At 49.4% G+C, this 16,036-nt stretch overlaps 1 protein-coding gene across 2 annotated transcripts in view; it reads left to right on the forward strand.

The window, feature by feature from the left end:
- The window catches only part of WNT9A (Wnt family member 9A), a 55,568-nt gene extending 40,237 nt beyond the window's left edge, over window positions 1–15,331 (forward strand). For both annotated transcript variants that reach the window (XM_050309932.1, XM_050309925.1), the window contains exons 3-4: window positions 643–905; window positions 11,622–15,331. In XM_050309932.1, the coding sequence (XP_050165889.1) occupies window positions 643–905; window positions 11,622–12,095 (737 nt within the window). In that variant the 3' untranslated portion in view covers window positions 12,096–15,331. The remainder of the gene's footprint in view (window positions 1–642; window positions 906–11,621) is intronic.
- Window positions 15,332–16,036: the final 705 nt, after the last annotated feature.

Genomic DNA, 16,036 nt, shown 5'->3' on the forward strand with positions numbered 1-16,036 from the left:
GTGATGCACATAGAGCTTGACCTGCTTTGAGGGTGTCACAGGATGGACCAGGCTCTTCTCAGTGGTGCCGAGCAACAGGACAAGAGGCAACAGGCAGAAAGTGATGCCTCACAGGCTGAGAACAAACTTCATGGTCTGAATTTCCTCCTTCCTCAGTGTATGGAAAAGGATGGTATCAGCTGATGGGATGGGAGCTCTCAATGAGTCAAAACTGCAGGAGCCCAGAACCAAGTGACTGTCCTTAAAAAACACCTTTCACAGACTCACTGAATCCCAGAGTGGTTTGGGTTGGAAGGGACCTTAAAGATCATCTCGAATCTGATGCCCAGGATGTTCCACCTGAACCTGAGGAAGAAACTTCTTTCCTGTGCAGCGACCCAGCACTGGAACACATTGTCCAGGGAGGGTGTGGAGTCTCCCTCACTGGAGACATTCCAGAGCCATCTGGACACCATCCTGTGCTGTGGGATGACCCAGAGAGGGAGACAGTCCCAGACGACCCTCCGTGATCCCGCCCTGCGATCCCGCGGCTCGAGCTCTTCTCACGGCGGGGTTTTCCCTCCGCTTCCTACTGATTTTTTTTTTTTCTCCAACCCTTCCTCCACCTGCAACTAAAGCCTCTCCCTCCTCCCCCTGCCGCAGGTTTCAAGGAGACGGCCTTCCTGTACGCCATCTCGTCGGCGGGGCTGACGCACGCCATGGCCAAGGCGTGCAGCGCGGGCCGCATGGAGCGCTGCACGTGCGACGAGGCGCCCGACCTGGAGAACAGGGAGGCCTGGCAGTGGGGCGGCTGCGGGGACAACCTCAAGTACAGCAACAAGTTCGTCAAGGAGTTCCTGGGCAGGAAGCCCAACAAGGACCTGCGAGCCCGGGTGGACTTCCACAACAACCTGGTGGGCATGAAGGTGAGCCGGAGGCCGCTCGGGGGTCTCGGGGTGAGGGGAGTTCACGTTCGGGGGGGGGGATGCAAAAATGCGTGGGGTGATCTTTCTTCTGGAAGGGCGAGGGCTCACTCGTGGGGCTGTGCCCTTGGTTTTGTCGCTGTGCAAAATGTTGGAGGGACCAGAGGGGAAAGAAATGGGAGTGCCCAGGTCCAGGAAGTGGGAGGTGGGGATAAGGAGTGCTGGTTTTCCACAGGAAAGATGGGTTCTTCAGGCTTACATGGGGTGGGACACAGAAGAAGGGATTTTTCCTGCTGAAAAATGGGTTGGGAGATGTTCTTCTTGAGCAGTTCAGTAGAACGTGGGCAGTAGAGCATCTCCATGGCCAGGTTTCTTTAACACTGGCTGGAGAACCTGGCAGGGGACCAGGGTGGACAGATTAATTTGTGACTGTCCCCAGACCCAAAAGTCCCTTCAGCTTTGTTTCCTGGCAGAAAACCTTCCATATCACCCAGAGCTGATGTGTTTGCAGGTGACAGTGCTTGGGTGTAGAGTCCCTTTTTCCTTTCCCATCCTTATCCTCTCTGCTGGAGGACTTCCTAGCCTTGACACCTTGCTCTTCCTGTGAGTCTTTACTCTCCTGCAGGAATGTTCAGGAAACATTTGGACAATACTCTTGAGCACATGGCGTGATTTTGGGGGTTGTCCTGTGCAGGGCCAGGATTTGGACTCAATGATCCTCGTATGGCCCTTCCAACTCAGGATATCCTCTGACTGATGTAAAGGACAAAGTGTCTGCAATTGTGGGTCATCCCAGCAAGGAAGAGGGGGAGAGGAAGGGGCTTTCCACCTTCTCCCCTAATCTGCTTGGCTGTACCTAGAGTTGCCCAAACACGAAAATCCCTCAGATTGGCCAGCACAGGTGCTCAGGATCAGTGTTTCACTGCACCAACCTCCAAGGGGGGACATACTGTAAGGCCAGAAATAGCCTTCGAGCCTTGTTATTGTCTGTGTGATTGGACGCGGGCTTGGGGCTGGGATGGGGGACCTGGGTCTCCAGTTTCCCAGGCAAGTGCAGCCCCAGCCAGTTGTGCATTCTAGGAATGGCCACCCCAGCTCAGTTGTTCCCCTGTGTATGTAGAAAATGCCATTCCTCGCGACAGAGTTGGGCCATCGGGGAATGCCACCAGCCAGGGCTGGCCAGCAAGAGGTCTGCCCCTCTCCCCACCACCAGATGCTCCTAGACAGTGCCGAGATCAGGATTAGAAACATCCTGGATTTAGCTGCTGTCTGGTTTTGGCTGACAGCTTTGCTGCTCTGGATTAGAGGGCTCAGTGGCTGTGAACTGCAGTGGCAGCTCTCTGACGTGTGAAACAGGCTTTTGCGGGATGATGAAACCCGTTTTAGTCCCTGTGGTTGGTTGCTCCTGAGGGCCTGTCCCGTCTCTGTGGGCAGATGGGATTGACAGTGGAAGGTGGTCCATGGAGGCTGTGATTTCATGGTGGGTGTTGCTGTGAGATGTCCTGGCTCTCCTCCCGTTCCACAGGCACATAACAGAGCCTCAGCAAAACCTGCAAGGCTGTGGCTTTAGGTGCCGTTGGCATGTTCTAGTGATTCCATGGACATCTACCAACAGTGGTGGGGCTAAAAAACTTGCCCAATGGATTTGACACAACTCCCAGTGTTCCCAACCCCAGAAGCTGCAGTCAGGATGCCCCATATGGCTGAGGCCAGTCTTGGAATTAGGTCAGGTGTCCTTACTTATCACCTGTGCTCTCCACTGTGTCACTTGGGGCTAAACAAATCCCAAGGATGAGCTGGAGGGGTTGAATCTTCCCTTTCCTTCCCTTTCTTGATCCCACTGTGAGTTAGTTCCCAGGGGAGAAGATGCAGGACTCTCCAGCATCCTCTGCCTCCCCTTTTTTTTTGGCACAGTTGGGCTCTGGTCATTGGCAGTGGTTTCTGAGTGTAATATCTGCAGCTAAACAGCTGAGTAACAGTTGTGACAGTTGTCCAGACACTCAGAGCCCTCCTGGCAATCCAAGTCAAAGACCTTCGCTGCAGGTCAGTGCTCCACTCACTGTTCCTATTTTTGTCCACCCACACCGTGTGTGTCGAGTTGGGGTTGCTTTCCTTGCCCGTTTGCAGCAGCAGATGAACCGATTCCTCCGCTTGTGCCGCTGCAATAATTGGAACGTGGTCTGGTTGAAAGGCAAGCCAAGCACCAGATCCACACCACCACCACGAAACCAGGCACAGAACGAGTGAACTTCACGCTGAGAAGGAAGTTCTTAGGTGGATGGTGGTTCAGGATCAGGAGGACATAGACCTGTAGAGTCAGGATATGTGGACCTGAACCACTGGCACAATGTGGTGCCATTACGATGATCAGAAATGAGGACTCCAAACTGGCTTTGGAACTGCAAGGTCAAAACTTGCAGTGCTTCCTTCAGGTTCCAAAGTTGAAACCAGCTGGAAACCTGAGGCCATTGACCCTCTCGGGGTGGCTGGTGGATTGTCTTTGACATTGCTTACCTTGAGGTGTAGATTAATATCAGGTTCCACCTGTGCCCTTCCTCCTGGTCCCACTGCGAGTGCAGCGCTGGAGGAAGAGGTTGCTCAGCAGGTACCACCGAGTTTTCCTTGCTGAACTTACTCATAATTTTCCTTGAGGAAGGTAGTGGGTTAAATATGATCCTCAGCATGTTTTCTGCACTTGTCTGTCCTCAAAAGGAGCTGCCCATCGGTAGCTCCTGCCGTTCCAACCCCTGAGCAGCATTTGCCAACCCAGTGACTACAGCAGCCTGAAAGCACTTTGAACTTAGCCTGATCTGGCTGTTTTAACAGTAACTCTCATGGATTTGAGCACAGGCAGTGCAGGAGTGCAGATAGCCCAAAGTTGGGCCATTTTGGAGCTGAGCAGTTTGGAACTGGAGCACTTGGATGGGCATGTGTGTGTTCACCGAGGGAGTGGAGGGATATCCATTAAAGATGCAGCACAAGCTTGGTGGTCTCTCCCATGTCATTTTTCCCATCTAATCACTCCCAACCATGGCAAAACATACGAACAGTCCCTTGAGACCCAGCAAAAAAACAACAAAAAACCTGTGCTTAACTGAGTAATTTGGCAACCAACCTCCTGGTCAACACAGCAGTTTCTCCATGGTGTCACCCCAGCAAACAATCCGTGTGTTTCTGAAGGGTGACATTATCCCATCCCGCCTAGTTTTAGTGTCTCTTGGTGGAAGTTCTCATTTAATTATGATTTTACTTCTGCTTTTTTTTTAACAACCTTGATGGGCTGCCTGTAATTTCGCTGCCACCAGTGAACTAATCACCGAACATGTTGTGCCCGTGGTGGCTCACCAAGTTATATGATATGAGCTCAGTGGTTAATGAAAGGGCGAGCTTGTCTGGTGTGAGGATGAGGTAATTAGACCAGGACTTCTCCAGCCTCCTCTTTATTGAAAAGTAGGAGCTCTGAATAGACCACTTATTAAAAAAGCAATTTCCCTTCCTTTGCCCAAATCTGCTCTTTTCTCATCCAGCCATTCTTTCCGAGGGGTCCTGGGTGGAGAGGGTGTGTGCTGGGGGGGGGGAGATGGTTGTGTGTGTCGAGGGGGTGGTGCTGGTGAGAGAAGCCAACTGTATTAAAGCCCCATTGCCAGCAGTGAAGTCTCTTAGTTATATTAAAAGAAGCCCAGGCAGCCTTGCTAAACCTCTCATCTTCTCTCTATATCCTCCCCCCACTCCCTCCCCCTTGTACACACAAGTGCAGCCCTCTTTTGTAACCCATTAATGAAAAGTCGGAATATTAGAGCACTCAATTAGTTCCACTGGGCTTGAGTAAGTGATGTTTTAATTAAATTTGCCCAGTTTCTCAGCAAAGTATCATTAAACATGACTTTCCAACTCCCTCTCTGGAGCGTTGCTAAGTTTCTTAATCCCAGGAGTGCTGACCTCTTCCAGAGGTATGTCTGGTCAAGCATGTCTTACAGATCCAAGGGGCACTATTAAAGGGGGCTGCTGTTACCCAAGTTAAAAAAAAAAAATAAAAAAATTATCCTGTTCTCATTCCCTTTTTCCTTTATCCCTCCAGAAGGAGGGACACAACCCTTTGCCTTCAGGACCCTTGAGAGCCACAAGTGTGTAGTGCAGAACTGTGGGAGGGCAGAAATGGAGAGCAAAAAAAAAGGCATTTTCCCCTAAAAGGTCTCCCTTTAAGCAATGAAATGGAAAGCAAAAAAGTCTTCCCCCCCCCCCCAAAAAAAAAAGGTCTCTCTTTAGGAAATATCCTGCTTTGAAACTGGTTCCCTTCATGGGGCTTAATTGCTTCCCTGCCATGATCATCGTCAACCTTGCTGTAGGATTTAGGTCCAGACCCATCCTGAGACAGGTTACACCTGGAACACGTTGTACCTTGAGTCATATGGGATGCTCTGGGGGAGGATAGCGGGAGGTGCATTGACTTTTCCTTGCTTATTTTGGAATTCCATGCAAGGAATGGCTTTTTTTTTCCCCGCCTCAGGCAGTGCTGGCAGGGATCTCTCTGGAGGGGCCAAGCGTGCTGGAGACGGGCTCTCCATATCAGGGAGATGTTTGCCCGAGCTATCATCTGTCTGAGGAGCTTCATGAGCTATCACATAACAGGTTATCAGAGCCCAGCACCCTCCTCATTTCTGGAGCTCCGTTTTACAGGGTGGGGAAACTGAGACCCCGAAAGATTAAGTGACTCCCTAAAGGTCACACACACAGGCGTAGCAAGGCACAGGCTTGCACCCTGGGCTCCTGTTGCAGAGGCTGTGTTTACAAGCACTGACCATCCAGTCCCATCCAGTTCCTCCCAGTAAACACGATTCCAGTTGAATTCCAGAGTTTTGTCCAACAGGCAAATTTAAATGTTAATACCTGTATTGTTATTTTTTTTTCTGCACCCTCCAGATGAGTAATAATGGAAAAAAAAAAAGGGGGGGGGGATATAATGCATCCTTTAGGCAGCTTCTTCAGGGTTGTGCTTGCAGTGAGAAATCCCATCACATGTTTACCAGGGTACAAACCAAACCTAGAAAATAACGTCCTGAGACGAGCCCCAGACTCGATGCACAGATCAGTTTTCAGGGCCACCACCAGTATTAATTGCTGCAGGTTGTGACAGGTAGGAATGCCTATGGAATGTTTTCTGGATTTTTCCCTCTTTTCAGGCTGAGGTTGGCTCAGCCAAAGTCTTTCTAAGGCCTGGAAATCATAACTCTGGAAAAAATTGCTTGTTGTTGCCCATAAGTGTTTGCAGTTAATTGTTTACGTGGATGTGAGGCACATTAGGAATACTGAAGGAGGGGAAAACACTTCTAAAGGTCTCAGTTTTAAGTAGGGTTATGTTCTTCTGTGCTCAAGTGCTTGTATTTTAATACATATGTCACTAAAACACGAGTGTCCGTATTTTTGAAGAAGGAGGGGCGGTGGAAAGGGAAAACTGCTCTGAAGAAACAAGTTGAGAACAGGCTCAGAGGAAGGTTTGTTTGTTTGTTTGTTTGTTTTTTTAACAAGAGAGAAGGAAAAAGAAGGGAAAACTTCTAATCCAGCCAGTGTCATGGGGCAGTGCTAAGGGACAAGTCTGGTGTGCCGGCTGTGTGGGGACCGTGGCTGCTGTCCAAACAAACACTAACGCTCGGGCTGAGAGGCAATGACTAAGCCTGTTTAAATCGGAGAGGGAATCTGTGCAGAGGGGATGGAAGGCCTTCGATTTGTGGAGAAGCATCCCTGAGCCCTTCCTGGAGCCCTGGGCAGGCTTTTTCCCTGGATGAGCTGGCTCCGGGGAGGGCTCGGCTGCTCTGCCCCGACCATAGCGAATGGTCGGAAGCCTCGGAGCCGCAGCCCAGCCATGACGACAGCGGAGCCATAACCCAGGAATTCCCACTGCTGCTGCCCAGACAAGAGTTTGTCTGAAAACCACGGCCAGGGCCCCGTGACCCAGCTGGGAATGAATGGGAATCTGTCCTCAGCTAAAACACTGAGAAATTGTGTGTTGCAGCATGTCTGAGACTGATCATTACGGGGGCACTTAGTCTGAGCTTCGCAGCGAAACCATTGTTGGGAGGAAGGATTACATGTTGCATAGCAATGCTCTGCTGTGATCCCTTCTCCCCATGGCTCTTGTAAAGCCATTTGGGCAGCCAGTCCAGCAGCCCTATCTGATTTCCTCAGAGCGGCGAACGCCAGGAAAGATGGTTCTGTCTGGCTTTGTTTTCCTCGTTCCGCCTTTGTCGGTGTTTGGTGTTCTCACAGCGAGATCAATGGCAATGTGTGTTCCTAAGTCAAGCTGATTAGCTCAAAAAAGCTTCAATCCCCTCCCAAACTACTCTGTTTGAGGCTACCAAGACCAGGTGGTTGTTCAGAGGAGAGAGGGAGGACATAATTTCCGTGTGTGGTGCTATCCCTGACCCGCTAGTTGGCTTTGTTTGGCTTTGTTTGGCTTTGTTTTCATGGTGGAAGCTCTTCACAGCATAAAACACAAAGGATACTGCTTATTGTTTCTACTCCTGAGTTTACAGCTCTGCTGTGGAGTTTGGAGCAGAGGGAGCAAAATGAAATACTTTGTGCTTTGGATTGAATTGAGTTCATTCTGCCTCACGTCTGTGAGAAGGTAGAGGCATTTCAGGTGGCCATTTCCTTGGTGTGGATGAAATGGTTATTCAGTGGTGATGCTGTGTGGGTTCAGGAGAGGTTCAGGTCTGTGTAGGATGGAAGTAAATCTGGCTCTGAGCCGTGATATGCCTTGAAAAGAAAGCAGGAACTACCTCCTTATGAGATACCTTTAACACAAAATTATAAGTTTATAATAAAATCTTATTCTGCCTCATCTCCCCTAGACTTTTTTGGCTAATAAAAGCCATTTTCTTCTATCCTGGAAGCCCCTCCAGGTTTGAAAGCATGATCTAGACGTTTCCCCACTTGTCCCAGGGTCCAAGCCAGGAAACCTTTCTCCAGCAGCGCCCCAAGCAACCTGCTGACTTGGATCAGCCTCGCTCTGCTTCCTGAAGAAACGAGGTGGATTTAAGTGCCTGTGACAGGGGCTTGCAACAAGAGGAGGGAAGGTCTCTGTGGAAGCTGGGGAGCCAGACGAGAAACAGAGGAGGGGCTTTGCCAAGGCTCCTTCTGGCTCGTGGGTGGTTTGGGGCCCGTGGGCGGCGGTTCCCCGTCAGGCGTCGCCTGCGGGAGCTGCAGCGTGACTGACAGCGGCAGGGGAGGCTGCTGGGCAGGAGGTTTTTCCAGGATTTTCGCTTCTGCTGCCTCGTAACATTCTTGAGTCATTCGCAGCCCTTCCAGGAGCGGGTTTATGGGGCGGTTGGGATGCCCCACGCTCGCCCAGCGGCCGCGTGAAAAGCCACACGCCGCGTTCCGTGAACCGCCGCATTCATGGGAGCGGGGACAAGGGGAACCTTTTATGCTTGGGGCCACCAGGGCGTGACACCAGAGCTGTCCCAGCTTAACAAGGAGCTAGAAGTGAGTCAGGAAAAGCCAGGCTGGGATTCATTAGGGGCTTTGTTTGAGCCCAGATGAGGAGAACGGGTTCATCCACCTAAATATGCTCACTGATACCCTCTCAGAGACCCCTGGAGGGGCAGCTGGTGGTGAAGAGCAATGTTTTTCAGCAGCATTATTTGGAGTAGTGTTATTTAAACACCTGGGTTCGTCCCAGAGGGTGGGATGCTCCCAGGTGGGAATGGCTAAACTGAGGTGCCTCTGTGTGTGTGAGCTGGGTCCCCAGGCTCTCCTTGGGGAGTAGGGATGTGGTGAGGACACTTGGTGGGAGCCTGGAGAGCTGTTCAGTGGAGCAGGTGCTGCCTCACTGCACGATCCTCTGCCTGCTCTGGCGCTGCTGGGTCAGATGGGAGTTCAGAGGTGTTCCTCAAGTGTAGGTGTTTAAAATGTTTGCCTCAGTGAGGTCAACCCTGGCTGGCTGCTGTGATTTGAGTGCCTAAACCCACATGCTTATTCCTGGCTCCATCCACCAGCTGCCAATCCATCGGGATCTGGTTTTCTGACACGTGCTGTGCCCTTTCTACCAGCCCCATGTGGGTACCCTGGCAGTGCTGAACCTGCAATGCCAGCCCTCCCACAGAGCTCTGGTGAGAGGTGGCTCCTGACCAGAACAGCCCCATCTCCGGGTTCCCTTCCTGAATTTCCTGACCCTGTCCTGTTCAGTCAGCTCTAAATCCAGGAGCTTGTCTGCCAGCTGAGCCAGTTCCCGTTGGTTTCTTGCTTTCCCATCTCCTGTACAGTGGTGGGCGTCTCCTTTTCCAGGTGGAGCAGATGCAAAAGCTTCGAGGAGGGGGGTGGAAGGGTTGAGAAAAGCCTGAGCTGATGAATGACTGCAGTGTGCAGCCCTTCTCCGAGGACCCCAGCAATTTTTTGCTGATGGCCTGGGTGTGAAATCAGGTGGAGGAGCTTTGTTTCACATGAACTCAGCTCTCGCTGCTGGACAGGCAGTGAAATGTGACTTCACATGAGGGACCCTGTGGGTGAGGGCTGGATTTTTCACCCCCCCTCCTTCCTCCTCGCTGTTGAAACGTGTTCTGTACACTCTTGTCTGACATTGTGGGATTTCTTGTGGACTTGGCCAGACACTTTGGCACACAGGAGCGTGACAGCCCTTAACCAGGCCGGCCCAGCTGAGCGCTCTGAGCAGCAACACATCCCCCTCTGTAACCCCCCACTCGTCTGAATGCTACTGTGGATTACTGGGTTGCATTGGAAAAGGTCTTGGCTGTCACAGGAATGAAGTGTGACCACTGGCCGGGCTGTGTGATGCGTATTGTCTTTCTAAAAACGTTTCTGGAATATCGGGATTGGGCCGGGCCCCAATTCCGAGTCCGTGACCTATCGCGCATTTGCACATGGAGCTCAGCAGGATTCCTGCAGCCAAATCATTAAGGGCCGGATGGTCAGGAAGTGGATTGGAGCCAGTGCTGTGCTGTCAGGAGGCCACAACGTGGGCAGATGCCACAATGGGCAGAGGAGGAGGTTGTTTTCTCCTCCGTCGAATACCACGGATGCCCAAAGGAAGGGCACTTTCAGCAGGACCTCGTTAGGAGCCAGCTCTGTAAAAAAACCCCCTTATTATCTGCTATTTTAGGGGTTGGCTGTACCTTACCCATTTAAAGTCAAAATGCAACTTATTTGGGGGGGGAGGGAAGGAAGGGAGAATTAGAACTATAAATATCAGTTTATAACCTGTGGACAGAAGGCAGGTTATCTGTGACTGTCCAAGTCATGTCTCTGCTCCCATGCAGCCCGTGGAACGGTCCCAGGTGTAAATCTCTCTCTGTGGGAGGTGGGCTGGGACATCCCAATGCCATTTCTAAGGAGGTGGATGTGCTCTTGTGCCATGAAGCATCTTTATTGCAGCCTCATTTGCAAAGGATGGGATCCTCTGTTGAGCATCAGTCAGTTGATGGGTTTGGGATTGGGGTCCTTTACAGCACCCAGGGGCTGTTACCACCTTCATCTCTCTCCAAGATGAGTAACCATTGACTCTCTCCTTGTTTTCTCTTCCCTTCCTGATATTGCTTCTCCTCCCTGTGCTGCTTTTCCTGTTGAAAATAACCTTGTCTCTCTGTTCCCTCCATCTCAAATGTGAACACTGTGGTTCCACTGGCTCTGATATCTCTTCTCCATTTACACTTTGTGGTGATCTGATGAGAACCATCCCCATCCAAGCTCCCCCCAAAGCAGGATTTGGACATTTTGCTCCGTGGAGACTCGATTCTTTTTGTTTTGGGAGTAAATCAGATATTTTTGTTTTGGGAATAAATCAGACATTTGCTTTCTGATGTTTTGAACAAATTATTTCTCCTTTTAAGGGGCTTGAGAGATGAGTCTTACTCTTTGTGACAATGCCCATTGCAAGATTTTGAGCTTTAAAAATAAATAAACCAAATCAGTTAAGAAAGGATTTGAAACTAAGCCTTGCACTCAGTAGTGCCACAGTCTGGAATAATATCCTGAACACAGGTCGGAGTGGTGGAAGCTCCGTGGATGTTTTGGGAGCAGCTGCTTTTGTTGATGGTGATTCAGGCTGTTGTTCTCCCAAGTTTTTTTATATATTTATATCTATTTATTTCAGCTATATGAATGTTTTTCCCCCACTCACGAAGAGAATTGGGTGGGATGTCAAGCCCAGCCACTGCTGGTGGGAACAGCACAGCTTGTCCACGTTCTCACTGAGCCTGTGCTGCGAATTGCTTGAGTTTAGGGATGGTTCCAGTGTGTTGTGGTGTGGAGAAGGTTCCTGCTGCCCATGCCCCTCTTCTGGAGCCTCCCACCTCTGTCCACTAAACTGGCCCCTACCACTTCCACCACAACTTATCTGCATGTTATTACTGACACAGATAAATAAGTGTTAAAATACATATTAATCTCTCAGTTGCCTCACGGTTTCAGATCTCTGCCCACAGGATGAGTGGCAGCACTGGACAACCTTTGCGCACCTTTCTAGTACTACCAATTAGCAAAGTTCTGGCAGGTGGATGTCACATTCTGGAAAACTGGGACCCTCCTAGAACAGGTATTTCCTGGAGGATGATGATTTTTCTCTCCCCTTCCAGCAGATAGCCTTCCGAATTGTCGTCGCCTCGGTGCGCTCCCGAAATGTCTCCTAGCAGACGTTGATTGCGGTGGGTGTTTTGATTCCCTCCCCCGTAACTGACTTGTCTCTTGGGGCCCGTGTGTTGTCTGCAGGTCATCAAGGCCGGGGTGGAGACAACCTGCAAGTGCCACGGCGTGTCGGGGTCCTGCACCGTCCGCACGTGCTGGAGGCAGCTCTCCCCCTTCCACGAGATCGGGAAGCAGCTGAAGCAGAAGTACGAGACGTCCCTCAAGGTGGGCAGCACCACCAACGAGGCCACGGGGGAAGGGGACATCTCCCCGCCCAAGAAATCCTCCCCGGGGCACAGCGATCAAATCCCAAGGACTACAGACCTCGTCTACATCGACGACTCCCCGAGCTTCTGCATGATGAGCCGGTACTCGCCGGGCACCTCGGGCAGGAAGTGCTACAAGGACAAGAACTGCGACAGCATCTGCTGCGGCCGCGGGCACAACACGCAGAGCCGGGTGGTGACCCGGCCGTGCCAGTGCCAGGTGCGGTGGTGCTGCTACGTGGAGTGCAAGCAGTGCACCCAGAGAGAGGAGGTTTACACCTGCAAGGACTGACGCGGGCCCCGGGGCTGTCCTCGCCCTTCCTTCTGCCCGAGGCGGGGAGAACCCTCGGGCCACGGGCGGACCGCGGACGGAGACGAAACAGGGTTTGTGACGGACCTTCTGGGATCTGAACGCTGTGTTGAGACATGAGCACTTTGTAGGGTACAGGTGACCCAGCTGTGTTGCTGTTTTGTTCTGTTTTGGTTTTTTTTTTTGTTTGTTTGTTGTTTTTGTGGGGTGTTTTTTTTTCTTTTGTTTTGTTTGTTGGGGTTTTTTTCGGTGTTTTTTTCCTGTAGACTGAATTTCGATGAGGTCCAACCATGTGGAAATAAGTGCCTGTCCCACTGGGCTCAGACACCAGTGGTCCTTCACCTCGGTCGTCCACGCAGTTTTGACGGATCGCCTTTCCTTGGAACATCTCGGTTGTTTTCGCCGACCCTCTGTGAACTCCCCCCGGGCTGACAGATTTCTCTTGGGCTTAAATTATCTGTTCTACTTTACTCCTGGAGCTTCTCCAGCTGCTCGCAGAGCTGAGCAGCTACAAAAGGAAGATCTTTCTGCCCTGAGCACGATGGTTCGTTTCTCCCCAGACTGGAGAGAGGAGTGTTGGGTAGTGATGGTTCCCGACGGTTCTCCCAGTGGAGTTCCTGCACATGGAGCAAACAAGGCTCTGACAAAGAGACCCACTGGGAGGGTCAGCTCTTTAGTGACAGCTAAAGTTGGGTCCACCACGCTGCAGACAGAAATGCGTCCAAGGAAGAGGTTGGGAAGACAAGTGGAAAACCAGCCGTGCCTGTCCCCTCCAGTCCAATCACCTGTTCTATATTTAAAACAATTTCTCCAAATGCAGGTTCTTTAGCACTATCTCTGTCTTAAATCTAATTATTATTATTATTATAATTTTTTTTTAAAGAACCACTAGATATTTGGCCTCATTTTTGTGCATGATTGATTTTTTTTTTTTTTTTTCCCCCTCTCCTCTTCCCACCTCTTGCTGATGGAATATTCACCCTGTGGAAACCGCTTCAGGCCTCTGGATCTGGAACTTTATTCAGTCTCGTGCCAGCTGAACTGGGACTTGTGTTTTTGAGGAGGACAAGAGAAAAAAACCTCCAAGTGCCTCTTGGAAGCCAGGGCTGTCCTGCATCGTACAGCAGCAGTTTGGGCCTGGATCAGACCTCTGGAGGAGTTGACTTTTCCTTCCCTAGGTCATCATTCCATTTTCTCTGAACCATGGCAGTGGTACCTGACACAAGCTGTATGGAAACCCTATGACCTTAAGGTTTTTATTTTTTTTATTTTTTATTTTTTTTTTTAACCACTAGATCGAGAGCTTGTGCTTTCAAAATGCAAACTCTTGGATTTGGGAATAACCAACGGACACGGAGACAAAGCAGCAAGTGGCCAGAGAGGGCAGGAATTTGACTGCAGTGGTAGATCAATCCCAGTGCTGTGAAACAGATGACAACCTTCAGCTTTTCTTGGTTTTTTTTTTTCCCTTGGAAGAGGAGACTCCAGGGTTTGATGCAACAATATTCTTCCCTCGGATAAAAGCGGATTGGAAGCAGCCAGTGGATGCCCCAAGGAAGCTTCCTAAGGGAACAACGGAGTGTGGAGTGCGTTTAGTTGGATTTTTTGGTGGCAATTTTTGTTGTCCAGCAGCAGTTTCCACCAGTTCTGTGTAAGCCATTCAGTCCGTTTCTCAAAAGAAGAATTTTTCAACCATGAGTAGAAATCAGCGAGGAAAATGAGAGCAGTTTTCCTAGATGGACCATTATTTTTTCAAAGCCTTTTTTTCTCCTTATTTTTTCTTTAGTTTTGTGGGTTTTTTCCCCTCACCTCACAAACAGTAGCCACTAATTGAAGCTGTTCCTGTGCATCTGCTGGGAGGAGAAAAGATCTGGTTTGCTTTTTCTTGCTGACAAACACCTGCAGTTCCAGCCTGGTTGGCCCCATGGCATCAGATCTTGATTTGGGGGCGTGGGGAGAGACGGGGGGTGTCAATGGCACCCTGCAAAGTGAAGCGACCTTGGCTCTTTTTGGCTGTTTTCTGACTTGCTGTACAATTCCCAAGGTTTTGGGTAGTGCTGGAGGAGGAATGGTGGTGGAATTCCCACCTTCCACCTCGTGGGAAGGTCTCCTAGTTGTTTTTTTTTTGGTTGGTTGTTTTTTTTGGGTGGGGGGAGGGGATGCAGTGCTTTGAAAGTCACCCACGAGCAGTTTATCTGATGGTTTATAAAAATAAACAAGGCTAGAAACTTCTAATTCAGCGTGCACGTGTGTATATGTATATATATATTTATATATACACACATGCCGACACATAAATATATATATATATATATATATAAATATTGAACGGACATTTATTTATTGTAAAGCCCTTCAGAAGGACCTTCTTATGGTTTCATTGTGGTATTATGTTAAATTCTCTGTCTCCCTCTGCCTCTCTCTCTCTCTCTCACACGTCTGTGCAAACTCACTGTTAGGTTTTTGTGTGTGTTTTAGGATAGCTCTCCCCCTGCTCCCAAGTAAAGCTGGGCCCAAAACCTCCTCAAGACACGAGGAATTTTGGGGGGTCTCTGAATTCCTGTTTCTGGCTCCAGTCTTTTTATTTAAAAAAAAAAAAAAAAAAAAGAAAAAAAAAAGAAAGTCCTTAATTAAAGGATGGGCCGCAACTTACGTGCATTATTATTATTATTATTATTATTATTATTAATTATTATTATTGTTATATTTAAACCATGGGCCTCATTTTGCCTCTTTTCACTGGTGTCTCTGTCTCCATTGACCTCGCTGGAGTAAATCCACATTGCACTGGTGTGAGAGGAGAAGGAGTCCCTAGGACAGAGGAGAGGGTGGTGGTGGCACAAATATCCTCGGAGAGAAAATACTGGAGTGGGCTGGGATAGGGAAGCTGGGTGTGTTTGGTGTGGGAAAAGAGAGAGAGAGAGAGCTGGGTGGGAAATAAGGCAGATTGTCCAAGCAGCAAAGAGTGAATGAACTACTGAGTGAAAGAGCTCTTCTGTGTGTTAGAACTCAGCACTGAAGTCTGGATGCTTTCTGTAAGTATTTACAAAAAAAAAAAAAGAAAAAAAAACTAAAAAGAGAAAAAAAAATAATGCAAAACCACCACAAAATCCCCCCCTCCAAACTGTATTTATGTTTTAATGTTGTTATAATGTTGTATATTGTAAATAGCAAGGTTTATTCTCCTGTGGTTAAACAAACAAAAAAAAAAAACAAAACACACACACAAAAAAATAATTATAAATAACTAAACAGTAGCGAGGCACATGTGTTAAATGTATAGTGTATAAAATATACTAACACTCTGCAATCAGGAGAACTTGTCTTCTTGGCCTTCCGACCTAGGGTGGTAAAACAGATGTGGGTTATTTTTTCTTCTCCCCCCTCCCCTCCTCTCCCTGCACCGTGTTTGGGAGGGGGGGGGGTTGTGTTTAATTCCAGCGTTTTCCAACGTTTGCCTTATCCTTGAGGAAAGAATGGGGTTGGGAGGGGAGGGGGGGGAAAGCCTTGGTTTGGAAAAATCCCGCAGGATGGAAAGGAGAGAAGATGTAAAACCACCTCAGAGCCCTCCTGAGCGCTGGGGGGGTTTTGCTGGTGGTCCTTGAGGTGTGTTGGAGTTGAATGAACTCCTGCAGGAGCAGCTTCTGCTTGTGCTGCTCCCAAACCTTCCTTGTTCCACCTGCATTCAACTGGATTTTTCCAGAGAGGTGATTCCACTCCACCCCCTCCCTCCACTATTGGATCTCCAGTGCAGTTCAGTGGAATTACTCCTTTTTTTTTTTTTTTTTTTTGGTAAAACTACCACCAGAGAGGATTTGGGTCCCTGGTGTTATTTCATAGATATATTAAAAAAAAAAGAAAAAAAAAAAGACAACAAAAAGTGCAAAGCAACTTTCCCCCTTTTTTCTTACCCCCAGAGAAAC

This window comes from Myiozetetes cayanensis, unplaced genomic scaffold (genome assembly GCF_022539395.1).
Source record: "Myiozetetes cayanensis isolate MyiCay16 unplaced genomic scaffold, myiCay2020 scf1, whole genome shotgun sequence".
NCBI classification, from domain to species: domain Eukaryota; kingdom Metazoa; phylum Chordata; class Aves; order Passeriformes; family Tyrannidae; genus Myiozetetes; species Myiozetetes cayanensis.